A 27,767-nucleotide genomic window follows, 5' to 3' on the forward strand; every position below is an offset into this window, starting at 1 on the left:
AGTTACACAGCAGGCTGACAAACTCTGATTCTGATCTTTATGACTACTCAGGAAAATCAAGTACCGACTTTAATTTGTACAAGGAAGTTTACGCTGAATTTAAATTTTTGTTCGGTTTCTCCATGTCCAATTTCTGACTCACAAAAAGTGGATTTTATGGACAAATAACATTTTTTAAACTTTAGTCATGCTAAAATACAATGCAAAGAGTTGCCAAATTCCAACAGGGCTGACAAACGAGAAAAGGACCGCGTTTCGTGAGGAGTGCGAGGAGCAGAGCACTGAGGATCCCTCCACCAGTTCATCAGGGCGCCTGCAGAGAAATCATAGGCTTTCCCAGAGGACTGGGAAATTCAGGTTTTTGCAAAATGGCTAACTGCATCTCTCCACTTGTTTCCCTTCATCTGCGTGAATGCCTAGAGGGATTAAGTAAAAGGCCTCCAAGCGTGGATGCATCTGCGCAGCCCAGCCCCAGGGAATAAATGGCAATTTCCTGCCCACTGGCACTGTGACTGGTCTCACGAAAATAAAGACCCATCACACCTCCCCCGTCACTGCAGGCTGGATGATTCTGCAGGCGGTTCTGGGTCTGGCAACATTTCTGGTGGTGTTCTGTATCTTCAACAATATCCTGGCATGGATGTGGCAGTGGCAGCGCATAAAGATACGTATTAATTAAATTACACCGCTGCCCCCAAACAACACGGGCTGAGCTGCGCAGGTCCACGTTTTCACGGGCTTTTTTCAATATGTATACGGTCGGCTCTTGTGCTCCTGGGTTCCATATCCAAAGCTGGGAATCCACGGATGTGGAGGGCGAACTACACACTGACCTACACCATTTTACATAAGACACATGAGCATCCACAGATTTTGGTATCCACGGGTCCTGGAACCAATCCCCCTCGGATAATGAGGGGCAGTTGTAGTTAAGTTTCTGGGGAATCAAAAGTTATACGCAGATTTTCAGCTGCACGGGAGTGGGCGCCCCTAACCCCTGCGCTGTTCAAGGGTCAACTGTACATGGCTCTCCTTCACTGGTATGTCCCACGGGTAAAAGCAAACAACAGTTCCAAAATAATGAATAAACAGCAAATAACTATTACTCCCCACCTTCAGCAGTTCTTTCATTTTCTCTGAGGCTGCCTGAGTAGAATGCCAATCAGTGCACAGCCAGGATGGCCCTCAAGGGCACGGTGCTGCGTGAGAAAAGCCCGTCTCAACAGGACCTACACTACACAACCCACTCACACAGACCCTTGGGATGGGATGCAGGGATGGAGAACAGGTGGGTGGCTGGGGGGAGGTCTGGCTACACAGGGGAGCACAGGTGGCTTTGATGGGGTGGGGGTTACACGAAGCTACACATGATAAAGCGTGTGGACCTACACACTCACACGCACAAGCACACATCAGTGCAGTAACACTGGTAAAGTGTGGATATGCCCGGGGGGATTGTACCAGTGTCAGTGTCCTGGTGTTGCAACTGTCCTGTTATGTGAGACATCTACCCTAGAGGAGGCTGAACGAAGGGATCTCCCTGTTTCTGTGCAACATCCTATGAATCTATATTTGTCTCAAAATAAAGAATTATTGCCCGGCCGGTCTGGCTCAGTGGTTGAGCGTCAACCCATGAACCAAGAGGTCACCAGTTCCATTCCTAGTCAGGGCACATGCCTGGATTGCGGGCTAGATCCCCAGGAGGTGATGTGCAGGAGGCACCCGATCAATATTTCACTATCATCAATGTTTCTCTCTCTCTCCCTCTTCTTTCCTTTCTCTCTAAAATCAAAAACATATTTAAAAAAGAATTACTTAAAAATGGGGATTAAATAACAGGAGCAGAGTTTTTTAATGCCAATTTAAAAAGAGAAACGGGTCACTAATTCCCACACACTGAGCTCACAGTTAATGTGGAGGCACTGAATTGGTCCACTACCTGTGCCACAAAATCCAGGGCCCAGTCACCGCTGCCCATGCTGGGAGGTGTGCTGCCCCCAGCCAGCTGGACAGAAGCAGACCACAACGGGAGGGTGGCTCTGAAAGGTCTGCCAACGGGAAGGTTTAGAAACCAGTTCAGAAAGACAGAGGGAGTTGAGATTTTAGAGCTGAAACAGGCCTTAGTTCAGCACCCACCCCCTTTGTCCGCTGAGGAAACTGAGGCTCAGTGGCCGGTAGCTGCGGGTCAGGGAGCTGGTGAGAGGCAGTCGGAGCCCTGCCCCTTGCTGCCAACTGGGCGCCCTCTCTCCAGAGCCTGGCCACTCTGGTCCCCCTCCCAGGAACACAGTAAGCACAGAATCAGAGCTGGGCAGGGGGATGGGAGGCAGGGACCCTCTCCCCGCCACACAGGGGTCAAGCTCAGACCAGCTCTGACAGAGGTTCGCTTTCCAATCCCACCCCGGGCCACCCGCCCATACTTGTTTAGACGCGAATCCCCTGCTGCCCCTGCACATCTTGGCCCTCCGCCTGCCCCTTAGAGTCATCTCCTCGGTGAAACCTTCCCTGGCTCACTGTCCGTTCACCTACTCAGCACGCGTCTCCTGCCAGACGCCGTGTGAGCAGGGGAGGAGTGATGCGCGAGACAGCCGTGGTCCCCACCTGTGGAGCTCCGTGGGTGGGGCCCAGCACCAGAAGCTGACCGTCACTGCTCTGAGGGAGCAGCACAGTGCTGTGAGTGACCAGAGGGTGACCGGACAGCACCATCAGACAGGAGCTTCTCAGGGACACAGCCCTGGCCCCCTCGAGGGACTAGGCGCCCCTTCTTACATGTCTTCCTCACTGGTCTACACCAGTGGCTCTCCGCCAGGGCGACGCTGCCCTGAGCACTTGGGGAGGCATCTGGTGTAGAGGCAGGGATGCTGCTACCCCCAGGACACCGCCAAGGATGGGCCCATCTGTCCACAGCAGAGCGGTGGAGAAAGTCTGGTCCGTCTGAGTCAGCCAACGAGCACCGGGGTGTCCCCACGAGGTGCAGGCACCCTCTAGACAAAGGCAGACCCCTGCAGAGCGGGGGCCTGTGGCCGGTGAGCGTGGGAGCGAGTGGGTTTCCACCTGCAGGCCCTGCCCCATGCTACTTTCTTCCAACATGAGGACGGGGGTCACAGCTCGCTGACGGCTGCTGCGCCTCTGGGGGTCCCCCGAAGGAGAGGCACACGCACACTGAGCTTCACAAGATGCCTGGGAGTAGACTGCTGCTGTCTTGGGAACCCGGTTCCCCCGCAAAGAGAAAGGGAGGGTGCAGACTGCCCGCCCCCCCCCCCCCCCCCCGCAAAAGCAGGCAGGGTGTCTCCCAGGCCCGGGGCAGGACAGGGGGCCGGGTCTGAGCGCCCACAGTCTGGGTCCCGGGAGGTGTGAGGTGGAACAAGCCCACCTTAGACGTGGGGCGCAGGGCCCGCCGGGGCAGAAAGGCCTGTGTGCTTCTGTTAAGTGAGAGGGGCCCCTAAGGGCACCCACACGGTCTCAGGCCCCCGGGCTCCCCGCCGCCCACCCGTGGCTGTGGCTTTTCTGCCCCGAGGGGCCGGCTCCCAGGCCGGCCGCGGGCAGGGCAGGCTCCCCAGGGCGGCCTCGCCCCACCCCAGGGGGTCCGCGGGGACCCCGGGAAGGGAGGCACCTCAGTCGGGGCCCTGAGCCGGGAGCCCGAGGGGTCGCAGGGCTGGTCCCGCCGCTCCGCGCCCACGGGGGAGGGGGGGGAGGCGGGGTGTCCTGCTCCCCAGCGGACAGAGCGAGCCGCTGGGGGCAACGTCCTGCAGGGGCGCCTTCGCGGGAACCCCGGAGGGGCCGCAGCCCCACCCCCGCCCCGCTGCGGGTCCCCACCCAGCTCCCCGACCCGCACCCCCGCCCCAGCCCCCAACCCTGCCCATGGCGCCCCGGACCCCGCCCCCTAGGTCGACACCCCCGAACCCCAGCCCCAGACCTGCGCCCCCCGGACCCCACCCTCCAGGTCTGCACCCCGGACCCCGCACCTGCGCTCCCCGGACCCCCCTCCTCTACATCCGCACCCCCAGACCCCGGAACCCCCTCCTCTACGTCGGCACCCCCAGACCCCGGACAGCCCTCCTCTACGTCGGCACCCCCAGACCCCGGAGCCCCTCCTCTACGTCCGCACCCCCGGACCCCCTCCTCTACGTCGGCACCCCCAGACCCCCCTCCTCTACGTCCGCACCCCCGGACCCCCTCCTCTACGTCGGCACCCCCGGACCCCCCTCCTCTACGTCCGCACCCCCGGACCCCCCCCTCTACGTCCGCACCCGCGGACCCCCTCCTCTACGTCGGCACCCCCAGACCCCGGACCCCCCTCCTCTACATCCGCACCCCTAGATCCCGGACCCCCCCTCTGCGTCGGCACCCGCAGACCCCGGACCCCCCTCCACGTCCGCCCCCGGACCCAGGAGCCGCCCTCTGGTGCGCACCCCCCAGGCCGGGTCCCCGGCGCGGCGCTCACAGTTGCGGATGTCGGAGATGAAGACGGCCAGGCCCCGCATCCCGTCCCCCTTGGACACGGCCGGCATCTTCGGGCCCCGGGGCGCGGCCTGGGCCGGCGGGGCCGAGGAGCAGCGGGGCGCGGGCGCGGCGGGGAGCGGGGCGCGCCGCCCGGGAGCCGCCTCAGCCGAGCCACCTCAGGCGCCCAGCGCCGCTCTCAGGGCGCCGCCGCCGCGCGCACGCACGCACGCTCGCCGCGCACGCGCACGTCACGGGCACGCGGCGCGGGGGCGAGCACGTCGAGGGTCCGCGCGCCCGGTCTGCTCGGGGGCGCCCCCTGCCGGCCGACGCCGAGGGCCCGGCCGCTCCGCGAGCCCCGGGTTCGGTTCCCGGACTCCCCGTTGCCCTGCTGCGGGGGAGGAGGGGCGCCTGCCCAGCCCTGGCCCTGTGCCCCTGCCCAGCCCGGGGTTCTGCGGCCACTTGCTGCCCGCCTGGAGGGTCGGCATGCGTGCAGGGGCCCGAGGTCCCGGTGCACGTCCGTCTCCCCAGCTGTGAGATGCCCAAGGTCCTGGTGCATGTCCGTCCCCCCAGCTGTGCAGGGGCCCGAGGTCCTGGTGCACGACCGTCTCCCCAGCTGTGCAGGGGCCTGAGGTCCTGGTGCATGTCCGTCCCCCCAGCTGTGCAGGGGCCTGAGGTCCTGGTGCATGTCCGTCCCCCCAGCTGTGCAGGGGCCCGAGGTCCTGGTGCACGACCGTCTCCCCAGCTGTGCAGGGGCCCAAGGTCCTGACGCACTGCAGGGGCCTTGGCCCGCATGGACACCGGGGAGTCTGTTTGGAGAGCAGGTGGCCCTGCTGAGCCCTCCTTTGTGAAGCCGGATGACTTTGAAGAGGAAGCTCCCTCTTGATCAGGACTTATCTGGGCCCCACACCTGGAAGTGGCCCAAGCCCACCAGGGAGACCTCCGCCCTGGTTCACTTCCTCAGTTCCCGGTGAGAGGTCAGGCCTGGGTGGACCCCGGTCAGGAGGAGGAAGGGGCAGGCCCCTTCCACAGACCAGGCACCCCACCCAGACTCTGGCCCTCCAGGACCCCTGGGGGAAACCGGAATCTGTGGAGACCCACTCCTTATATCACAGCAATTCCACCCCCTTCCAAGGCCTCCCAAAGAGCCTGGCCAGTGGAGGGCTTCCTGGAGGAGGGGAAGGCCCCAGGCCCTGCAAACCCATAGTAGGAGGCCAGGCCAGAGTATTCAACACACAGACCCCCACCCACCCCCAGCAGCCAGGGGCCCACAAGGAGCATGGACAGAGTGCCTGCCCAGCCTGAGGTGGAGGGCTTCTCGGAGGAGGGGCTAGGGCTGGGGAGGCATCCACCTCCTCTCAGTGGTGACTCTGTGCTTCCCAAGCCTCCTGGGAAGTGCGTGCGTGTGTGTGTGTGTGTGTGTGTGTGTGTGTGTGTGTGTGTGTGTGTCGGGGGTCTCAGGGCCTGAGGAGACACACAGGTGGCCATAAGGAAGCCCTTCAGACCACTTATTACCATGCAGCTGGGGGCCTCAGTCCACGAGGCCCTCCCAGACCACAGACACTGCTCAGCGAAGCACAGGCCACCTTCGGCACTGTGCAGTGCTTGGAAAGAGTTCCAATTCTTAAATTGTATAAACTGGACATCGGCTACATTTTGGCCATTTGTAGTCACAGCACAGGTTCCCAAGGGCAGGGGTGGAGCCAAAATCCCTTTCCACTGGGAGGTGGGGCCCCCACAGGTGCATGCCCAACAATTGCATGAAGGAGGAAAGGAAAGCCGGGGACCCCAGAGCCTGCAGCATAGCCAAAGGGCCCAGGAGCGTCCTGCGGCGTTAGCTGGATGTGTCTCAGCTCCTATCAAGACCTGAGACCGCTCAGGCCTCCTCCTATGGGGTCTGTGAGTGACCCAGCTTCCTTCCCACAACCTCTGAAATGGGTTTCAGACAGTAACCCTTCCAGAAAATTGGGATTGGCAGCCTGGTCCAGGCATGGCTAGAGGCCCTGAGCACCCATGCCTATTCAGGGGCAGGGAGGTGGCAGTCCTTGGCACCCAGTGGCTACCTGTGGTCACCAGGAATGACATGCTTGGGGAAGGCCAGTCTCTGGGGACCGAGCACATCCAGGCCATGGACTGTGTGCAGCAGGAGAAATGTACAAATTCTGTGGGAGGTGGGTGCTTCCAGTGGAGCTGGAGAAGGAGAGTGAAGAGCTCAGGTCCCTAACTGCTCACCCGACGGTGGCAGGAGCCGCCTGTGACTACAGATGTCATCATGAAGCCACAGAACTGAGCCCAAAGCCACACCCAGCTGGATTCAGACTGTTGCAAAATAGCCACAGAAATGGAGCCTGCGGCTTCCCTACGTCTTACGGGAAAGCTGACGGGCCCGTGGGGCATGAGTGGGGCCCAGAGAACTGCAGTGCCTTAAATGGGGTAACTTGAGGGTTCCCGGGGGAAGACCCCAACCCCTACTTCCCAAGAGCCCCCCACCAGCCTCCCCTCATTGGGTAAAGTTGTCCCCGGAGCTGAAGACCCCGTAATGACATCCAGTGAAGGGGTTACTTTGTTGTTGTATTGGGGGGGGGTTTAAATAATTTTTTTATGTTTTTTTAAATTGATTTCAGAGAGAGGAAGGGAGAGGGAGAGAAACATCAATGATGAGAGAGTCACTAATCGGCTGCCTCCTGCACACCCCCTACCGGGGATCAAGCCTGCAACCCCAGAATGTGCCCTGAGTGGGAATCGAGCCGTGATCTCCTGGTTCATGGGTTGATATTCAACCACTGAGTTCTGCCGGCCAGGCTGAAGGGATCACTTTGTAAGAAAAAACTCAGTTGCTCTCAAAGGCCCCTGGGTGCCAAAGGCCCCTGGATGCCAACCCCATCCTGTGACACCTGAGAGAGTCAAGCCCCAACACAAAGTTGCACCCAGACAGGCAAGGCCGAGCCCCCGTGACTGCAGGAAGTAGATTTTACACCCTGCAGAGCGTGTGTGGGATGAGTTCCCAGGGAACAGGCCTCCGAGCCAACCACCTGGGGCAGCTGAGCCAGCTCGGGGAGCCAAGCCAACCGCCCAGAGGCCGGAGTCAGGGTGGCCCGGGTTGAAACTGGGTTGAGATGCCAGAAATTCCTGGACATAATGCAGAGACAGGAACTCCAAGATTTACTGTGTCCCAGGGACTGGAAGTCTGCAGTCAGGTTTTCGGCAGGGCTGGCCCGTCTAGGCTGTGAGCGAGGACCTGGCCTGGCCTCTCCTCAGCTCGGAGACCGACGTCTTCCCTCTGTGCTCATCTCTCTGTCCCAATTTCCCCTTTCTCTAAGGACACGAGTCACATTAGATCAGGGGCCCGCCCCACCCCAGTGTGAACACATCTTAATTCAAGCTGCAGTTACCCTGCTTCCAAATAAGGACATATTCTGAGGTACTGGGGGCAAGGACTTCAACACATGAACTTTTAGGGGACACGTTTCAACCCCTAACGTCATGATGATGTGAGCACATTTAGGGACATGAGTTTGAGTGCCTCCCCCTCCCATTCTACTTACTTGAGACAAGGTTCCACTTCCACCATGCCAGCCCTCAAGCCACCCATGGTTATGTGACCGTGTTTATGCCACCGTGGCTGGGGGCTCTGTGTCACTCTGCCAATCTAGGTCCTAATCAGTACCTATCACCATACCCAGGGGCGCTGTGTCATGGAAGTGCCTGGGGCTCTAGGGGTTTGGGGCACGTCTGGATGCCCCCTTACTGCCCTGTGGGTGGACCACTTCACATCCACCCACCTGGGGATGGGGGTCCAAGGGGCTTAGCAAACACTGTCAATCAACCGTAAACTGCCACAGGACAGTGCAGCTGGTGACACCAGCCAGGGGAGAGGTGCAGAGGCAGCTATGAAAGTCCTGCCGCCCCCCAGGATGCACCAGATCAGGTGTCCCCTTCACCCTCAGGGTAGGGACCAGGACTTCCAGTCTCCCTAAGTTACCTGTTGAAAAATACACCCCTTGATTTTAAAGGCCAGACCAGCCATGCTGGCAGCCGGGCAAGCAGGCCATTGCCAAAAGGGCCGGGTGGTTTGGGGTGTTTTCTGGCAACGACTTCCACCACAGGCCAACACCCACCCACCACAGCCCCGCCCTCTGAGGGCTCCCCAGGGTCAGCTGATGGAATGTATGCCTTTTTAAAAAATATATATCTTTATTGATTTTTAAAGGGAGAGGGAGAGAGAGGGAGAGACAGAAACATCGATAGGAGAGAACATTGATCGGCTGCCTCCTTCTCGCCCCCTACTGGGGATCAAGCCCACAACCCAGGCATGTGCCCTGACCAGGAATTGAACTGGTGAGCTCTTGGTGCCCAGGACGACACTCAACCACTGAGTCACATCAGCTGAGCTCCCCTTTTTTTTTCTTCTCCCAGGGGAATATGTTTTTATTGATTTTTTAGATAGAGGAGATTGAGAGAGAGAGAGAGAAACGTTGATGTGAAACAACGATCAGTTGCCTCCCACTCGTGCCCCAACTGGGGATCAAACCCAAAACATTCTGACTTACAGAATTACACTCCAACCAACCAAGCCACCCAGCCAGGGTGGAACGTGTGCAGTTTTAAGAATAGCCTGAGGAAAAACTGCTTTAGGAGAGAAAACAGCCTAAGAACATCAGATCAGACCCTTCAGCACCACCGTAGTAGTTTCCTGGGGCCGTCATAACAATGACCACGAACCCATGGCTTAACAACAACGGAAATCGATTCTCTCCCCATTGTGGAGGCCAGAAATCAAGATCAAGGTGTTGCCAGGGCTGGCTCCCCAGAGGCTCTGAGGGAGACTGTTCCTCGCCTCTCTTCTAGCTTCTGGTGGCTGCGGGACCCCAGTTGTGCCCCCCCGTCATGTCTGTGTGCTGAAGCTCTCCATCTCTTTTCTCTTACAAAGATCCCAGTCGCTGGATTCAGAGCTCCCCCTAAATGCAAGGTGACCTCCTCCCAGGAACCCTAAGGATATCTGCAGACACCCTATTGCCAAATAAGGCACCCTGCATAGGACGTGTGGTGGGCAGTTAGACAGACATGAACAGAGCAAGGCCGATGGGCCAGGTACAGAAGGTCACCAGCGCAGAATGTCCGGGTCGCCTAGCAATGGGGAAAAAACACTGGTAGAGCGAGTATTGGAGATAAGTATTGTTAATCAGGACCTCGCCCCTAAGACACCCTCTCCACCCTAGAATGTTTCCTGTCATGCAGGTCAGGTTCTCCTGACCTTTTCTCCCCTGGCAGGTGGTTGGTTAGTCGTGTGGTAGATAGACCCCCCCTTAGAGGAGAGTAAGGGGGCTGGAGGAAAGCCCCATCTAACCTCCACACAAGGACAGAAAATGACCAGACAGACCCCCATAGATCAGCTTAAGAAGAAAGCAGTTAACCCCCCTCCCAGGGGTTAAAAGGAGCCCTAGCCCACTCCCCAGGGCAGCTCTTTGAGCCACCCACTCGAAATTTCTCTTCTCTTTTCCTTCCCTAATAAATCTTCTCTAGTGGGCTGGAGTCTTGGCTCTGAATTTTTTTCTTAACCAGAACTCAAGTACTGAGGTTGCTGAACCCAGGCCCGGTCTGACCCCACCGGTCAGACACCTGGTGCTGTTCCTGCCACCTACAACACTGGGGGTTCGGGACATGGACAACCATTTGGGGTCCACCATTCGCCCCAAACAGCCACCAAGAAATGCTGTCCGTTTGGCCCCATGGACACACATACCGCCCCTCCCCCCTGTGACAGGGCATTTTAAGGTTGGTTGTGAAATGATGGGAAGCTGAGACCCAGAACTGATACCATGACACACACGGCCCTCTGCAGGGCCACCCGCCCGTCACAGACGTTCACCTTGGGGCCCAGCGGCTGCCGGCTGCTGACCGGACACTTACAGCACACAGGCCAGATAGGCTGCTGGGGGCCCACACGTGTGACACACAGAAAATCTGCTGTGCTGGCTCTGGAGCTCTATCTGGAAGCTTCCGCTGAGTGTGAATGTGCCCACTGCCTCTCCCTTCTCGCTCTGGACTTTGCTTATCCCAGCACCCTGGGAGGATGTCTCCCTCCACGGGCGGGCATCGGGGGCGGGCGGTGCTCAGCAGCAGGAAATCCTGATGTGTGCGTTTCTCTTCCTGGGCTTCCGGCCTCAAAGCCGGAATGTTTCAGGGCCCGGTAGTGACAAGACACGGCCAGTGATAGTGGCCTGGGCCCTGCCTTTGGGGTAACCCCTAGCCAAGGCTCCCTGTTAGAACAGAACAAGTCATGGTTACCTCTGACTGGAAGGGCCTTACCTCACGCTGACTCAGCAAATGAGGAAGGGCCCAGGGCTGTCTGCGAGGCCGGGGACCCCACTGTCGCCCCATGCCAGGAACACTGACCAGCTGGGGGAAGACACAAGTCCAGCCCCCAGAAGCCCCACAGCCACAAGGTGTAGAGTGCCCTTGTGGGGCAGGCACATAATGGGCTCCCCATAGTAATTCAGGGACACCGTAGGGGCCATCCTGGAGAGGCAATCTCAGGCTGGGGACCCTGGCCTGGCGAGGTGCACCTGGGGTGGGGCGCTCCAGCCCTGCAGGTGTCCCCAGACCAAGGAGCGTCCAGTTGGCAGCAGGAGGGCTTGTCTCTGCAGGCCTCCTCACTCCACCGGGCAGTCCCTGCCCTCTTATGTCCTCTAGTGCCCTCTGCAGACAGGCAGGGAAAAGAAAAACAGTGTGGGGTGGGCCAGACCACCCCGACTCAAAGCTCAGAGCCTGGACCTCTGCCTGGGCACGACCCTTGGCAGGGTGGGCTGCTCCATAAGCAAGAGGGTCTGGACAAGGGGCCTGTAGTCAGATTTAAGTTAAATTTAAATAATTAGGATTTATTGATGTTATAAATTCAAAGCCTAATTTCTTCACCTGTTAAGTTCAATTTTATGAACCCTGTATTATTCCCTTTAAAAGCCTAGCAGATTTCAAAGTCATTTTCAAAAATATGTTTTTATTGATTTCAGAGAGAGAAAGGGAGAGGGAGAGAGAAACATAGACGAGCGCAGAGAAACACTGACCGGCTGTCTCCTGCACGCCCCCTACTGGAGATCAAGCCTGCAACCCTGCCATGTGCCCTGACCCGGGATAAAACCACGACCTCCTGGTTCATAGGTTGGCCCTCGACCACTGAGACACACCAGCAGGGCTAAAGTCATTTTTAAGGGGCCTCTGCATAATATTTGGTCCCATCTAAAAAATGCAATAAGTTAAGCATTTTCAACATTTCGAACTGCATTTATAAATTAGGTACCTTTTACTTTCTCCTAAAGTACTTCGGCTTGTCGAAACTGACCACAAAATCTCGGCGCTTGAATTCACACACTCGGTAGATTAAACTTTTAAGTGTGGCAAACTCCGAGTTGTCTTAAATGTTCCAGAAACATGAAATACCAATGTGTTCAGGTTTCACTTCATTCAGCAAATGCTGACACTTTGGTTCTGATTCTCTTCAACCTTTCCATGCCTCATTCTAGATCTACCTGTGGCTGCACTGGCTTGTTGGACATTGCCTCATGCATTCAGAGGTCACTGGCTTGATTCCCCATGAGGGCACATGCCTGGGTTTCAGGCTGGATCCCCAGTAGGAGGCGTGCAGGAGGCAGCTGATCAATGACTCTCTCATTATTGATGTTTCTATCTCTCCCTCTCCCTCTCCCTCCCGCTCTCTCTAAAAAAAAAAACAAAAAAAACAAAAAACATATTGAAAAAAATTAAATCTACCTGAGGCTGAAAAATGTGTACCCACTTAAAGAAGCCAGCTTTCAATTTGGGGCCCCTTGGCACCGGCCATGGCAGCTGGGAGGCTGACAGCTTTGTCAGGACCCCCAGAATTCTGCCCAGGGGGAGCTCTGCAGAGGGGCCTGGCGCTGGGCTCCCTGCCCTTACTTCCCCCCACTCTTGGGGTCTGCGGTGCTGGCCCAGAGTGAGCCCTGAGGGGATTTTTCAGTTCTTTAGTTCCAAAGACCCCTGAAGTCAATGGGATTCTAAGGTGACTAGATGCCCTTCTCAGTGAGAGACTTGTGGTCTTGCTGTGGTCTCCTTGGCTTTTCTGGGGCTGCACAACTCTCAGGACATCTGGCACAATATCGGGGCCCTCTCCAGAGCTCTGCCTAACTTGGGATCCATACCCCAAAGGTCAGGCCTCAGGGCCCAGCCGGGTGCCCAGGACACAGAGCTGCCCGGGGACACCCGACAGTTGGTACATGACATGCGTCGACCGGCACACACACGAGCCCCAACCGCGCTCTGGGAAGCCTGGCGGGAAATGTGGGAAAGAGAAAGAAAATACATGGGCAGGAAGAAAGAACCAAATTCAAGGTCAAGGAGAAGCCTCTGAGCCGCAGAAAGAGGAAAACAGCTGAGCAGAGGCTGCTGGGGCAGGTGCAGGGCCAGGGGCAGGGCCAGGGCCAGGGGCAGGGGCAGGATGGGGACCAGCTGCTGTGCGGTTTTCTGCACAAAACTGCTGGGAACGGCTAGGGATGGGTGGCAAGCTCTGCCCGCTGGTGTCGGGGGATGAAAACTGCTGGCCACATCCATGTTCCTCTCTCTCAGAAAAGCAATGGAAAAAATATCCTCGGTGAGAGTTAAAAAAAAATTTTTAAATAACAACAAAGGCTGCTGGCCACGTATGCGCTGGGACCATCCCCAGGCCCCACTCCTCCGGCTGGCGCTGCGGTGCAGAGGCTCCGTCGGAACATGCAAGAGGTGCCCGTTCCCGGAGGCGAGCACAGAGGCAGCCGTGGGTCTCGGGCACACGGGGTTCCGTGTCCCTGCTGCAGACAGCGCGTGGACACCGCTAGCCCGCGGGTGGTGGCCGAGGCCCGGGGGAGATGTGGGGGTGGCGCAGGGGGGCGAGGCTGGGGAGGCCCCAGAGGGGTGGGAGGAAAGCCTGGCGAGGCGACTCCCGCGTCCCAGAGAGGAGACGTGGGAGCCGGGGAGGCCGGTCCCCGCGCCCACGCGCCCACGCACCCACGCGCGGCCGAGGATCTTGGAACCCCAGGCGCTCCCTGGCGGTCACACGCGGCTGCAGCGCTGACGTCGCACAAGGCGCGCAGGTCCCAGGGAGCGCAAGGGGACCGCCGCCCGGGCAGGGACGCGTAGCCCACGAGAGGACCGCGACCCGCCCCCAGAACCCCCACCGCGCGTGGCAAGGCTGTCGGGCGCCCGCGGGCCCCGCGACTCTCCGCGCGCCTCAGCCCCGCCCCTTGCCCCCAGCAGGCCCCGCCCCCTTCCCGGCTCCTCCCCTTCGGCGCGCCCCGTGCCTGGCGCCCGGCCCCGCCCCAATTCCGGCTCCTGCCCTTAGCCCCGCCCCTTCCCGCCCCAGGCCCCGCCCCTCGCCCCGGCTCCTCCCTTCGTCCCGCCCCGCTGCCCAATGCCGGGCCCGCCCCTACTCAGGCTCCGCCCCTCGGCGCGTCCCTAGGCCCCGCCCCAGCGCGTGGAAGCGGCGGCGCGAAACTGGCGTGGCGCGCGCGGGCGCCCCGGGGCGGGACTTCCGGCGGCGCTGGAGAGCGTCTTCCGGCCGTGTGCGAGCGGGGTCCGGCCGGCCTCCGGGACATGCAGGTGAGCCCCTCGGCGGCCGGCCGGGGAGGCGCCCGCGCCCCGCGCGGCCTCAGCCAGCTCCCCTGCGCGACGTGGGCGCGCGTGGCGCGAGCGGGAGCGGGGAGTGTGAGCGGGCGCGGACGGAGCGGTGTCGGGGCGGCTGGGCGCGAGCGGCGCGTGGGCGCGTGGGCGGGGCGCGCGCGCGGGAGCGAGGTCCCGAGCGGGGGAGCCCGGCCCGTGCGACAGGTGGCGCGAGCCGGCGCGGCGGCCGCCCCGTCCCGAGGCCCAGGCGACCCTGCTGTGGGGGCGCCCGGCCGCGCCCCGGGACCCCTCGCCGCCGCGGACGACTCGCCGCCCCTCGCTCCCCAGGTCGGCAGAGCGGCGCCCAGAGCGGTCAGGGGCAGGCGCTGGTGCAGGACCGGCGCCCTGCGGCCTCGTTCCCCTGCCCAGTCCCGCGCCCACCCGCCCGGAGGAAGACGGCGGAGGAGCCCGGGCTGCGGGAACCCGCGGCCGCCGACGGAGCGCGGCCAGTGCCTGGCACCGGCTGCGGCCCTGCTTCCAGCCGCCGTCAGTCCCGCGAGCGCTCGCCCCTCCTGCAGGGACTCGGTTGGCTCCAGCATTCGGGCCCGAAGGCCAGAGCTGGGGTGAGTGACCGCCACACTAGCCATTCTGCGGAGGACAAAGTCGGCGCAGGGTCCAGCCCGGCGCCAGGGACAGGCGCCCAGGGCACCTCCTCCTGCATTTCTCAACCCGCACATCCCCGCACAGCGAGACCAGCTCCTCGGCCGGGGGAAAACCAGTGTCTTGAAAGCAACGTGGAGGAGACACGATCGGAGGGCATCTCGGATCGGGGGCTCTGGTCATCGCCTCCCTTGTACACGTACAGCGTGTCCACGCACAACACACGTGAACCGGGCTGTGGCCAACACCCTTGTAATTTTCAGTGAAAACCACTTGAATGTCACTGCAGGGACTCACTGTCCTTTGGTCACAGGCTGAGATAGTCCTCCCGGGAGCTTGGAGCCTCCGGCGGTGGGCTGCAGGTGAAGGGCTCAGCGGGTCCGGGACCCCACCTGCAGCAGCCCCCTGGTTTGGGTCTGTAACACTTTCTCTGGGTGACCACAGGCGTGCAGCGGCCACCACACTCCCTTGCCAGGGCCGTCGCACACAAAGGTAGTCATTGGCGTGTGGGGGCAAAACACGTTCTGACCTGAGAACAGGCTGCGTGAGCCCAGCAGTCGGCTCTGGCAGGAGCATGGTGCCTTGAGCACAGTCGCCCGGTGGGCATCTCCCCGCAGTGCACAGTGGGGAGCCGTGGGAGGTGCCCAGAGAGGGCCTCATCCAGCAGGAGCATCCCTCACACCACACAGTTCACACGTTGAGTCCTCACCACCAAGTGCCAAGTAGTCGGTCAGGGAAACTCCCTGCCCATCAGGGAGCAGCCCAGCACTCCATGTGCTTCTCCCTGGTGCCCTTCCTCTTCCTCATGCTGCACACCCCACCCCACCCCGGCCCAGGTGGTCAGCCACAGTGCCCGCCCAGGCCTCATGCTCAGTCCGGTCCTCCTTCCGTTGCCCTGTTGCCCCTCCTGGCACAGAAGCCAACAGGGCCTGTCTTCCTCCAGATCGGCCCATCTCCACCCTCTCCTCTTTTACCCTTCCCCTGGTACGAAATCACAGGTCAAGGGTCAGGCAGGTGGGGGAGCAGCTCATGCCCCCCGCAGTCTGCACCAGGGCTTCCATCTAACCCAGAGGAGTGACATCCCAGAATAGGGCGGCCTATGCTGCTCCAGAGGGAAGCAGGTCAAGAGGAGGGTTTCAGAGGGCCTGGCTCTGCCCACTCCTGACCGGGCACACCCTGCCTGGCCAGGAATGCATGTGCCTACCTGCTGGTCAGGGGGCTGGGCCAGAGGGGACACGTGCCAGGGCTGACTTGGCCATGTGCTCCTTACACCTGCATGTTTTTTTTTTCACCTTTACCTGAGGATATGGTTTTTACTAATTTTAGGGGGAAAGAGAAACATCAATGTGAGAGTGAAACGTAGATCAGCTGCCTCTTGCACGCACCCCAGCTGAGGGTCCAGCCCACAACTGGGGGGTGTCCCCTGACTGGAGATCAAACCTACAACCTTTCATTGCATAGGATGACACCCACCCGACAGCTACCCCTGTGCATCTCAGCCTCGTCAAGGGTGACAGCCAGGCTGGCTGCTTGTTGCCCAGCTGCCTTGAGTGAAGGACGAGACGGAGGTGGGATCTGGGGGGTGGGCCGGGGGCGAGGGCTGAAATGACTGCACAGGGAGTGAAAGCCCAGCGCAGGAAGACAGAGACGCGGGTCAAGCCAAGGAGGACCCAGCAGGACCCGAAGGTCAGACAGCCATTAGCGCCCCCTCCCGCTCAGGAGTTTTAAATAAAGCTGAACTGCGCTGCGTGCTTGCGCTTCCTGACATCTCTCTGAGCTGTGCATCCCACTATCCCAGGGCCTGTCCCTGCGGGAGGTGCTGCAGGCTGCCCTCCACCACAGACCCTCCCGTGTCTTCCACGTGGGAGGGGATGTTTCCAAAGGAGTTTGTGACGAAAGGAAACGTGTTGGAAAGTAGAACATTCATAGGAAGGTTGTCGCCCAGAAAGGTTTCTCCAGCTTGAACTCCCAGAAACGGCTCTGGGGAGGTGCTGTCCGGGCCTGGAGTCTGCATCAGGTGCCCATTCCCTGGTTCCCGGGGAGGCCGCGGTGCCGCCCGGCTCGGGGTGTCTTGCTCTTCTTCGCGTCCCTAAGTCAGTGCAGTGGGCGTGTTTTTACTGGAGCATCTTCCGAGTTGTGAGAGTCTGAGTGTGATGCACAGACAGTGGGTAGGAATTCGCTGCCCAGTGTGTTCTGAGAACTTTTTCCCCGTTTATTGTTTCTTCGCATTTGCTTTTCTATTTCCCGAAGGAAAGTTTCGTGTTCTCGTGCAGTCAGCCCTTTCGGCGTTTTCTTCTGTTACCTCCGTGGTCACTCACAGAGCCGGAAAGGCCTCCACACTCTGAGTGGACCCCAGCAGGCGCCCGGGTCTTCTGCTTCCGTGGCTCTGTCAGTCCCAGTGAGGCCCTCTGGCCGGGACTTCTCTGGGTTTCATGGGGAGGAAGAGCCATGGTTCTCCTCCATGGCTGGCAGTGGTCAGCGAGGCAAGGAAGCCCCTTCTGGCTGGCCGTGAGGGAAACCAGGCGCCCCGCAGTGCTGGAAGCTGGACTCCGGCCGTTGGGGCTGGTCCAGGGCAGGGCTGTGTCCTGGGGCCAGCAATGCCCAGCCCAGTGCCATGAGGACCCAGGTCATCAGAGGAGATGCCCCATGCTTCTAGGGGTTTCCATGTGCTCTGCTCTCTCCGCAGCCCCCTGGACCCCAAGGTGGGACCCCCCGTGACTGCCTGCCATGAAGGTGCTCCTCCAGGTGCTCTGGCTTGCTCTAGCCTGCGGCTCTGTTCACACTACCCTGTCCAAGTCAGATGCCAAAAAGGCCTCCACCAAGACACTGGTGGAGAAGGTAAGGGTGGTCTGGAGACTGGCTGGAGAACTGACCCATTGCGTCTTCTCTCTTCCCAATGGGGCCCTGTGCCCACGTGGCCTGGGAGGCTGGGGGCGTGCCTGTCCCCGTCTGCTGTGATGTTGTCCAAATTTCTGCCTTCACCCAATTTCTGCGGCTTTCAACACTGGCATTCCTCCCGCCTTGTCTGCGGTGTCCATGTGGTGAGCGAGTCAGATAGCACCCGGGAGGCAGGACACGTCTTCAGGGACTGTCAGCTCCTGGGGAGGGCCCCTCCCTGCCTGTCCTGCTCAATGGCACTGAGATGACCCAGCACAGCCCCTGGCTGCGCGGCCAGGACGCTCTGCCCGGGGTTCTGCCTCTGCCTGAGGATGGCTGTCGCTGACAGCTTCCTTTCCTTTCATTTCAGACTCAGCTTTCGGAGAAGCCTGTCCAAGATCGGGGTCTGGTGGTGACAGACCCCCGAGCTGAGGATGTGGTCCTCGAGCATCGCAGCTACTGCCCGGCGAAGGCCCGGGAGAGGCACTTTGCCGGGGACGTCCTGGGCTACGTCACTCCGGTAAGCTGGGCCCTGGTGTGGACAGGGTGGTCTGGAGGCGAGGTGGTGACTGGGGTCTGCCTTCTCCCCTCCCCAGGCCCCTGCTGCCGTCAGTGCAGCGGGAATCCTGCGGGGTCCTCGGGGGGCTTGTCCTCCTGGCACAGCTGGGCCTGTGGTGCCCCATCTGGAGGCAGCTCCCGAGCCCTCTGGCTTCGGCTGCAGGTGGGCTCACCCGGCCTCTGTCCTTTGCCAGTGGAACAGCCATGGCTACGATGTCGCCAAGGTCTTCGGGGGCAAGTTCACACAGATCTCGCCCGTGTGGCTGCAGCTGAAGAGGCGTGGCCGCGAGATGTTCGAGGTCACGGGCCTCCACGACGTGGACCAAGGTTCTCACCGGGCTCATCCCCGGGCCCAGTGGGTGTGAGAGAGAGAGACTGTGTGTTTAAGGATGTGCCTGTGTGAGTCTGCGTGTCTGAGCGATGACTGCCCAGGATTGGCCTGCACCCCCCTACCCTTGGCGGTTTGCACATGACGTCCAGGCGGGGTGTTTGGGAGGGGTGTTCAGCTTCTCTGAAAACTGAGTCTGAAACTAAATGAAACAAAAGGAAAGGAAAGAGGAGAGGGGAGGGGAGGGGAAGGGGAAGGAAAGGAAGCGAAGCTGTCAGCGACAGCCATCCTCAGGCAGAGGCAGAACCCCGGGCAGAGCGTCCTGGCCACGCAGCCAGGGGCTGTGCTGGGTCATCTCAGTGCCGTTGACCAGGACACGCAGGGAGGGGCCCTCCCCAGGAGCTGACAGTCCCTGAAGACGTGTCCTGCCTCCCGGGCGCTGTCTGACTCGCTCACCACACGGACATCACAGAACTCGAGGCGGGTCCGGGGTCAGTGAGGGCGCAGAGTCCTGACAGCACATTTGTGGGTCCAGAAAGGACACATGTCAACCAGTTGCAGAGTTCTGAGGCCCAGAGCAGCTCCCCGATGCCAGGGGGCAGCACTGGAGTCTGGCCCTCAGACACCCTCAGCTACAAGAGTAGCCCCAGAGTCTGAGCTGCCGGCCCGGCGGCTCCACAGGGGGAGGGGGCCTGGATGCTCTCCATCGGCCTCCCCTCCGCTTTCCCGTGTGTGGCCGAGCGTTTTCCTCCTCGGGTAGGCGAAGCCTGTGTCTCTAAATTGACTGTCCTCTTCACATCCCACAGGGTGGATGCGTGCGGTCAGGAAGCAGGCCAAGGGCCTACGTATAGGTGAGTCCAGGGCGTGTGGGGGGTCAGCCGGCCACAGGCTAAGGGATGGAGGCCTGGCTGGTGTGACCTCCGTGAGTGGATGAGTGGGCCCCAGGGTGACCCAGTGCATTGGTCACTCTGCTGACTGCTCAGAAACGTGGCCAGCCCCCAGCCGGCTTTCACATCCCTCAGTCCAGCCAGGGTCCTGTGGCCCTTTCGCCCACCTGGCCTCAGCCCACCATGGCCAGTGCCTCCTGCATCAGTTTCTTCACTCACCCAGCCAGCATTTATTGAGGGCCGAGAGTGACGCCAACCCCACCCTGTCCTGGGGTCCCCAGCTGGCAGGGAGGGACAGTGTCCCAACATGCAGTGGGATCAGTGGGGCCTGGTGAGTGGGGAGCAGGCCGGAGCCAGAGGAGCCGTGAGGGGCCCTCAAGGAGATGTGCAGCTGGTGTTGGGGACCCTTAGGATCAGGTCGGGGTGGAAGATGGTCCCGCGGAAGCCAGTCAGTGAAGAGCCAGAGAGTGGGGTCTGGGCCTCCAGGACAGTGCCTGAGGGTGCACTGGTCAGCGTCTCCATCCTTCCCCCGACCCCCAGACCCCTCCCTTGCCAGGCAGGGAATTGCTGGGATGACCGTGCTGGGTGCCCAGCTGTGTGGTCATTCTGCTCTGGAGGCTGATGACCACCCCGTGGGTGGAGCTGGCACAGGAGGGTCACGGTGCCTGCACGGCCTGTCCCCCCAGTGCCGCGGCTCCTGTTTGAGGACTGGACGCACGAGGACTTCCGGAACGTCTGGGACAGCGAGGACGAGATAGAAGAGCTCAGCAAGACCATGGTCCAGATAGCCAGGGTGAGGCCTGCGCTCCTCGGGCCACACAGGCTGCCCGGGGCTGCCTCCTGACCACAGGGGCCCCCAGGGGTTGGGTTGAGGAGGGAATGAGTGGACAGCACACACGAGAGCCCTGGTTGCTCTGTCTTTGACTCCTGTGGCCCCCCTCAGAGAGGCACTTCTATGCCTGTGGCACGAGCCCCAGCCGTGACCTTTCTGGGTGGGCGCCGGTGGCTGGCTCCGCGTCTGCCTCCCATCCTCCTGGTCACTGCACTGTCCTCACCTGCCCCATCCTTTCAGAGCCAGCATTTTGACGGCTTCGTGGTGGAGGTCTGGAGCCAGCTGCTGAGCCAGAAACATGTGTGAGTGGGCTCGGTTGGCTCTGGCCCCAGGGGTCTCAGTGGAGGCTGGAGGAGGGACAGGAGGACCCCACTTGGGAGGAAGCCTTCGTCCCACAGCCGCGGCTTCCTTGGCCCTGACGCCTGCCCTGCGTGGTGGTGAAAGGAGCAGGAGGAGCCTCCCCAGGAGGATGCCCAGGCCGAGCGGGCAGAGTCAGGCTTGCCCACCAGCAGGAGGTGCTGCTGAGCACGACAGAGCAGGACCTGAGGAGAGGCTGGCCCTCTGCCCTGGGTGGGGTGGGCGCAGGGGACAGAGGTCCCCGCCTCCCTGTGCTCAGACCCCGCACCAGCCATTGCCTCTGAAAGGCTCCTTCTCCGCTCCTGCCCTGGTCGGGTGATGCCCGGTAGGGAGAGGATGGCTGGAGACAGCGAGAACTGTGCTGCTGTGCAGTCAGGTTCCAGACGTCCCGCACTCCGTCCACTCTGCCTGGCCCCACTGTGCCTGCATGAGAGGTCCTGGGACGCGTGGGAGGGGCACCATGGCAGCGTGTGAGCTGCTGAGTGGCTGGTGCCTAGGGGGCTGGGGCATCCTGTGCCTCCAGGGTGCCTGCCGGACAGACCAACCAGAGTCTCTGTTGAGTCTCCCAGTCTGACCTCACGTTTCCTCTCAGGGGCCTCATCCACATGCTCACCCACATGGCTGAGGCGCTGCACCAGGCCCGGCTGCTGGTCATCCTGGTCATCCCACCGTCCGTCACCCCTGGGTGAGTGCTGCCCCCACCTGGGCTGGGGAGCCCCGTCCAGGTAGATGCTACAGCCCCCTCACACACAGGCCACGCACACACGGGTGGAAACGGGCTGGGGATCTGAGTCGGGTTTGGTGAAGGCCGCGTCCCAGCCCCCACACGCGTTTGAGGGACAGAGTCTTTCAGACACATTCCACTCGCTCTGGGGCAAGGCCCTGAAGCTCCATGGCCAAATCTACACCTGCGAACATCCCCAATGGACATCACCAGCCCAAGGAACTGTAGGCTGGGCAGAGCCCCCAGGCCTTGGCCCGTCCCTGGTCTGCCCTTGTCTGTGACGTTGTGCCCTGGGCAGGGTGGACATGACAGCCACACTGCCCGGGGCTCCTTCTCCCTGTCCTTCGGGTTGTAGAACAGCAGTCTCAAAGTGGGGGCAGGGGTGGGCAGGAGCCGGGACTGCAACCCTGAGCTCCTGGGGGAACCAGTTTAAGTGACCCTTGGGCTCTTGATGTCCACTGGGGACGTTTTCAGGTTGATAGACTCATAGGAAAGACCCAGTGAGGCTCACATGGAGCCTGCAGGCACTCAGGCATCAGAGGCAGACGCTCCTTAAAGCAGGCACTGCTCTCTGGGGACAGCATGTCTGCCTGCCTGCCTGCCCTGCACTCAGGCCTTATACCCCACAGTACCCATTTCCTAAGTCTTCTGCTTTTTTGGGTTGTTTTGGGGGCAGCTCCAGTGCTATGACTAGAGTCAGGGACCCTCCCTGCAGCCCTTTTCCTGGCACGGGCTGTCCACTCACACTGAGCCTTGCAGCTTCTGGTGGGTGCAGGGAGCAGACTCACAATAGATGTACAGAGGTGGGGGAGTGGGGGAATATCCCTGGAGGGACTGACCTCTGGGCATGGCAGGGCCCTTTCCAGCTGGCATCCTCTCTGCCCAGGAACTTGCATGCCCAGCTCCTGGCCCCTAGGGAGGAAGTGGATGTGTGTGTGAGCTGGTGTCACCGGCCCCTTACTCTGCAGCCACCAAAGGAGAAAGCTCCCTCGGTGTGGTGGGCTGGGGATGCCGGAGGGAGGGGACGTGGTCACTATGGCTGGGGCTATGGGCAGGGTCCCCTGGGCCAGCCCGACAGCCAGGTGTGTTTGCTGGCGGGTCTACGTGTGTGGCGGGCCTGGCTGGCGGTGCCCTGGGAGCTGGCTCCTCACTGATGCCCATTCTCCTCAGGCGGGCGCCTCTCCCAGCGTTTCCACAGCAGGATCCACCTCCTAGTCTGTGCTCGGGGAGAGGTCTGCGTGCAGAGTGTGGGAGGCGCCTTTGTCTGCTGTGCTCTGCCTGGGGCCCTCCCAACAGTGCTGACCTTGAGCCCTGCTCCCAAGGTCACAGCCCACCCCCATGGAGCCACCCGTCTCCGGAGTGGGGGGGATGGAGGCTTTGCTCAGCTTCACGCACCACTGGAGACGCCAGTGCGCAGCACAATGAACTGGTGTGATTAGAGCTTGGCGTCCTCACGGGCTGGTCCAGCCTCGTCTTCAGCGGCTGCAGCTCCAGGGCCCCTGATGGCTCCTCTAGCTCAGCCTCAGGGAGCTGACCCCCAACACAGGCCCTGCTGAGCCCAGCCCCACTCGCTGTCCCGCGGGCAGATGTCCATCTTGATGTGGGCTGCTCCCCTCCCCCCATCTCTAGCCACTCCTGGGTGTCCTGCGGTTTCTGACAGGCGGTCACCCCATGGTCAGGAAGGTTCTTCTGGGGTACCCCTTGGCACAGAAACCCAGTCCCACTCACCGGGGCGGGGGGCACAGGTCACCTGTGGATGTGGGACAGGCGTGGGAGGTATGGTGGGAGGTAGAGGTCCAGGCTGGAGGGCTGAGGGGCCTGCAGGTCAAAGATCTCTCTGACCCTTGTGGGGCAGGTGGGCTCATGCTGAGCGTAGCAGCAGAGAGGGGCAGGTGACAGCTGGTAGGGGCCTGGGTGACTGGGCATGTGGGGAACAGATGTGGGCCCCCAATAATGGGCCTGCCTTCTACCTGTCACCAGTTAGGGGTAGAGGGTTGGAGGTCTTGGGGGTGGACAAGGCCCTAGAGGTGACCCAGTGGACCTCGCAGCCCCACCCTTGCTCCTGGAATGTGTCCCTGAGCACACGGCAGGCTGTCCCCTATAATCGAGTGCGGAGTTATTTCCCGGGAGTGTGAGGTCCTGGAGTGGAGGGGGAAGGGGCAAGGCTGAGGGGCCGGCAGGCTGTGTGATGGGCCTTGGTGGCTGTGCTTGTCTCGTGCAGGACCGACCAGCTGGGCATGTTCACACACAAAGAGCTGGAGCAGCTGGGCCCCGTGCTGGATGGGTTCAGCCTCATGACCTATGATTACCCCACCGCACAGCAGTGAGTATGGGTGCCGGCCTGCGAGCCCTGGCTGGGTGCACAGCGCTCACCGCCTGCGGGCTGGATGTTGGGAAAGGCGAGGCCTGGCTCCCCACTGGCCCGTCAGGACCACACTGCGGTCACCTCGGGTTCCACGGGCGTGGAGACCTGGCGTAGTCTTCAAAGCCCAGAACTGGCCATGTGTCAGGCAGCCATTCCATGTTGGGGTCGTGTGACCGATGGCAGTGGGCATCCTGGGTGTCCAGCCACACCTCCGGGGAGTGGTGGCCGCTGGCCCTGGGCCTGCCATGTTGCCAAGGAGATGGTGTCACACCGCTGCCTCCTGCTGCCTCTGTCCACATTGGGCCATGACCTGGGCCATTCTGCCCCGTCGGGGGCCCAGGTGGAGCAGATGCAGACAGGAGTGTCCAGTAGGAAGGCGCCATGGGAGTCCCACCGTCTGCTGCCCCCACTCCCCACCACGTACACAGAGCCCTGCCTGCCACTGAAACCCACCCTTCCCTTGTCTTGTAGGCCTGGCCCCAACGCACCACTGTCCTGGGTGCGAGCCTGTGTCCAGGTCCTGGACCCCAAGTCCAAGTGGCGGAGCAAGATCCTCCTGGGTCTCAACTTCTACGGCATGGACTATTCAGCTTCCAGGGATGCCCGCGAGCCTGTCATTGGGGCCAGGTGAGTGGGGCTCCCTGTCATGCCCAGTGGCCTCCTTTGCTGTCCCTCTCGAGGCCTTTGTTCCATGGGGTCTGCACATCTCCCAGAGGTGGTGGGCTGAGCAGGGGAGAAGCCCTGGGAGGATCTGACCACTTGCCAGGCACCTGCAGACAGTCTCGGGGTGGGGGGCTGTGTCAGCCCCGCCCAAGCTGGGACACCCATAGTGTTTCCCCCTCAGCAGGTGGGTGGACAACCTTCATGATTCAAGTGGCACGTGGGGCCGGCTCAGGCAGGACCCCACAAACCTCCTCTCTGGAGGTTCTTGTCACGTGGACCCAGACCTCTGCTCGCCTTTTGGTCTGTGTCTCTCTGCTGGTGTTGAGTTCTGTTTGGCTTTATTTTCTTTTTTGCAAGATCTTTGCTGGGTGTAGAATTCTGGTTGTCATCTTTTTCCCAGTTTTTCCAAGTTGTTGCTTTGTCACCTTCCTGCTGTGTGTGTCCAGTGGGGTTCGTGGGGTGGGGCTGCCCCTCCGTGTGGCTGCCCCGGCACCTGCCACAGTGATCGGGAGGGGCCTGTGTGCGGCTTTCTTCCTGCACTTGGTTTGCATTGAGCTGCTTGGATCTGTGGGTTCTCACTTCTTACCAGGGATAGAAAAATTTTGGCCGGTTTCTCCAAATTATTTTCCGGCCCCTCCCTTTCTCTCCTCACCTCCAGGCCCTCAGGTGCATGTCTGTCAGGTTGGCGGGTTTGTCCCAGCCCCCGACACTTGTGGTACTTTTGGGGACTCTTTCTTTCCGTGCTCTTTTCGGTGTTTGTCGCATCTTCACATTCACTGGCCGTTCCCTGCCATGTCTCCTGCGGTTGATCCGCTGGCCCAGTGGCTGGCTTGGGGTCTCCTCTCACCTTCCGTGTCCCTCGTAGACTCTGCACGTACATCAGTTGCTTCTGGGTCCCATTGGTGGTGGCTCCTTTCTGTGGTCCTGTCACGGGCCCTTTGCAGGCCTGTGCCCTGGGTTGGGTGCCAGGTGTGCATTTGCCGCATTGGGCGGTGCCCGACCTGGGTTTCAGGTGCCCATCTGTTCCCAGGAAACCATGTGAGCCACAGCTTTTCTCAGGACCCGCTCCTGTCAGTGGAGAGTGTCCAGAGACCACAGTCCAGGCACACACTGCTGCAGCTCCGTCCTTGTCCACAGGGGGACGTCCGTGGTCAGAGCCCATTTCTGCCCATCCACCCGGGGCGGCTGCTTTGTGCTCCTGTGCACTGCCCCTCCCCCATTGCAGCCCTTCCTGGAAGGTCCCCTCTCCCCCACTCCTGCTGTCCCCACATCCCTGGCCTGCAAGGGGTGTTGGCCTTGAGGGACCACCCTTAGCTCTGGCCACTGCACAGATACCACAGGTGGTGGCTTGAACCACAGACATTTACTCTCCCTGCCCTGGAGACTGGAGGCTGAGATCCAGATATCAGCAGGGCTGGCTCCTCCTGAGGCCTCTCTCCTGGGCATGTAGAGGGCCATCTTCTCCCCGTGTCCCCACATGGCCGTCCCCCTGTGCGTGTCTGTGTCCTCGTCTCCTCTTCTTTTGGGGATGGCAGTCGCATTGGATTAGGGCCACTCCAGTGACCTCATTTTACCTTACTCACTTCAGTCACATTTCAGAATGTTAGACTGGGGCTCAGACTCTAACTTAGGAATTTGGGGACAGTTCACCTCTAACCCCGTCTGAGGGGAAGAGTTATAATTCACTCACTAAGCGTGGCCCAGCAGTAGCTCCTGCAGTGCAGTTTTTAGAGCCCTAACCAGCTTGTGTGGGTCAGATGACAAAAGGCACCATGTGGCCCCAGTGGCCACCAGCCCCAGCTGTTCTGAAGAGGGACCAGGGGCTGCGGAAAGGAATCCTGATGGTGAAGGTATCTGTGCGTGTGCACACGTGCCTGCGTGTAGGGGGTGTGCACCTGTTCGCACATGCACACCGGCTGCCCTCCGATGCATTGGGGTTCTAGCTGCCCCCCAGTCCTGGATAGAAGGCTGTATCCCATCCGGGCCACAGCCCCTGCCGACTTCCCCTCCCGTCTCCTCCCGTATGTGCCCCTCATAGACAAGGGAGGGAGGCCGGCGTGCACCCAGCTTCATCAGGTCTGAGGGAAGCAGGTGGGTGGAGAATGGGTCCCAGGGCCCAGGGGTGTGGCTAGGCCGCATGTCAGTGATGAACAGCCCTACCCGGCGCTGCCCCCCAGCCTCACCTCACCTCGGCAGGAGCAGATGCATCTGGCCCAGCAGAGCCTCCCTTGGGGCCAGAATAAATAACCCGCCAGAGCAGGCCAAGTGCTGACAGGCGGCTGCTCACTCGTCTCAAGGGCGATTGGGGGTCCTGCAGGAACGGGGCTGAGGGGACTCCTGTGGACAGAACAGGCCTGCGATAGGCAGGCAGGGTCAGCTCGAGGCTTTCGGTACAGGCTGGGTCACATCTGCCTCTAGGGAGGGTGCTGGTTTGGGTGGTCCCCCCAGACCCTCTTCTTACCCCGGGCTTCCCCAGTGATCTCAGGCTGCAGGGCCTTGAGGGCCCAGGCTCCTCTCATAGGCTTTTTTGCGTCCACGGAGGGACCTTGCCCTTCTTCCCTTTGCCTTTGTCCCTCCCTTCTTTGGTCGGCCTCCCCCCCTTCTGTGACAGCCACAGCCACTGCCACCCTGCCCAGGTGTCAGGCGTCGTGGGCGAGGCCTCCTGGTGGGCTGGGGTGTCGGGCGGGTGTGGGAGAGTGCTCGCACCCACACCCTGACTTCCCCAGGTACATCCAGACTCTGAAGGAGCACAGGCCCCGGATCATGTGGGACAGCCAGGCAGCAGAGCACTTCTTTGAGTACAAGAAGTGAGTGTTCAGGACCAGCCCTGGGCCGAAGGGCTGGCTGGTGGGTCCCTGGCCACGAGCCCCACCTCTGCCCGGAGATGGGCCTGGCCCAAGGAAGAGGTCCCATTGAGGGGCTTTCCAACCAGACCTCATACCTGGGCCAGAGGGAGGATGGGGGGCAGCACCCCCTTCCAGGGGAGGGCCCGGGAGAGCCAGAGGCAGGAACAGATGGTCCTACTATCCTTTGCAGAAGCCGAGGTGGGAAGCACACCATCTTCTACCCGACGCTGAAGGTACGTAGGCCCAGCCTCAATGCTGCACTGGGGGCAGCAGGCACAGCCCTCCCCACAGTGACCCTTGCCCTCAGTAAGGCCGAGGTGGGCAGAGGGTCAGTGCAGGGTCTGATGTGCTTCCCTCTGGGACAAGGGGCTCAGGTCTGGGTGTGTTTCAGAGTGGGTGGGCCACCAGGGCTGCCCTGGGGACGAGAGGTGGAGGCTGATGTTCCCCTCTGCCTGCAGTCCTTGCAGGTGCGGCTGGAGCTGGCCAGGGAGCTGGGCGTCGGGCTGTCCATCTGGGAGCTGGGCCAGGGCCTGGACTACTTCTATGACCTGCTCTAGACCCAGCTCCAGAGCAGACATGCTTTCTAAGCGATGGAGCGACTTGTGAAATACAGACTCCTCTCTCTTC

At 61.0% G+C, this 27,767-nt stretch overlaps 2 protein-coding genes across 3 annotated transcripts in view; one reads left to right on the plus strand and one right to left on the minus strand.

Moving 5' to 3' along the window:
• Positions 1-4,536, minus strand: part of AP2A2 (adaptor related protein complex 2 subunit alpha 2) — a 47,345-nt gene extending 42,809 nt beyond the window's left edge. For both annotated transcript variants that reach the window (XM_087822093.1, XM_087822092.1), the window contains exon 1: positions 4,442-4,536. In XM_087822093.1, the coding sequence (XP_087678219.1) occupies positions 4,442-4,508 (67 nt within the window). In that variant the 5' untranslated portion in view covers positions 4,509-4,536. The remainder of the gene's footprint in view (positions 1-4,441) is intronic.
• Positions 4,537-14,547: 10,011 nt separating this feature from the next.
• Positions 14,548-27,767, plus strand: CHID1 (chitinase domain containing 1). Its single transcript, XM_016222095.2, has 13 exons — positions 14,548-14,666; positions 17,390-17,541; positions 17,951-18,100; positions 18,333-18,465; positions 19,273-19,317; positions 20,040-20,146; positions 20,426-20,487; positions 21,135-21,227; positions 23,488-23,589; positions 24,103-24,258; positions 27,021-27,101; positions 27,331-27,373; positions 27,599-27,767. Exons 2-13 carry the CDS (start codon positions 17,431-17,433, stop codon positions 27,695-27,697), a joined length of 1,182 nt encoding a protein of 393 aa, XP_016077581.2. The 5' UTR covers positions 14,548-14,666; positions 17,390-17,430; the 3' UTR covers positions 27,698-27,767.

This window comes from Miniopterus natalensis, chromosome 11 (assembly GCF_054644295.1).
Source record: "Miniopterus natalensis isolate mMinNat1 chromosome 11, mMinNat1.hap1, whole genome shotgun sequence".
Lineage (NCBI taxonomy): Eukaryota > Metazoa > Chordata > Mammalia > Chiroptera > Miniopteridae > Miniopterus > Miniopterus natalensis.

Excerpts from the sequence above, each read along its gene's own strand:
- CHID1 (XM_016222095.2), top strand. The coding sequence starts at position 17,431 with ATGAAGGTGCTCCTCCAGGTGCTCTGGCTTGCTCTAGCCTGCGGCTCT. Across the intron at positions 23,590-24,102 it reads GATTACCCCACCGCACAGCA|GCCTGGCCCCAACGCACCAC; the intron begins GTGAGTATGGGT and ends CTTGTCTTGTAG. Across the intron at positions 27,374-27,598 it reads TCTTCTACCCGACGCTGAAG|TCCTTGCAGGTGCGGCTGGA; the intron begins GTACGTAGGCCC and ends CTCTGCCTGCAG.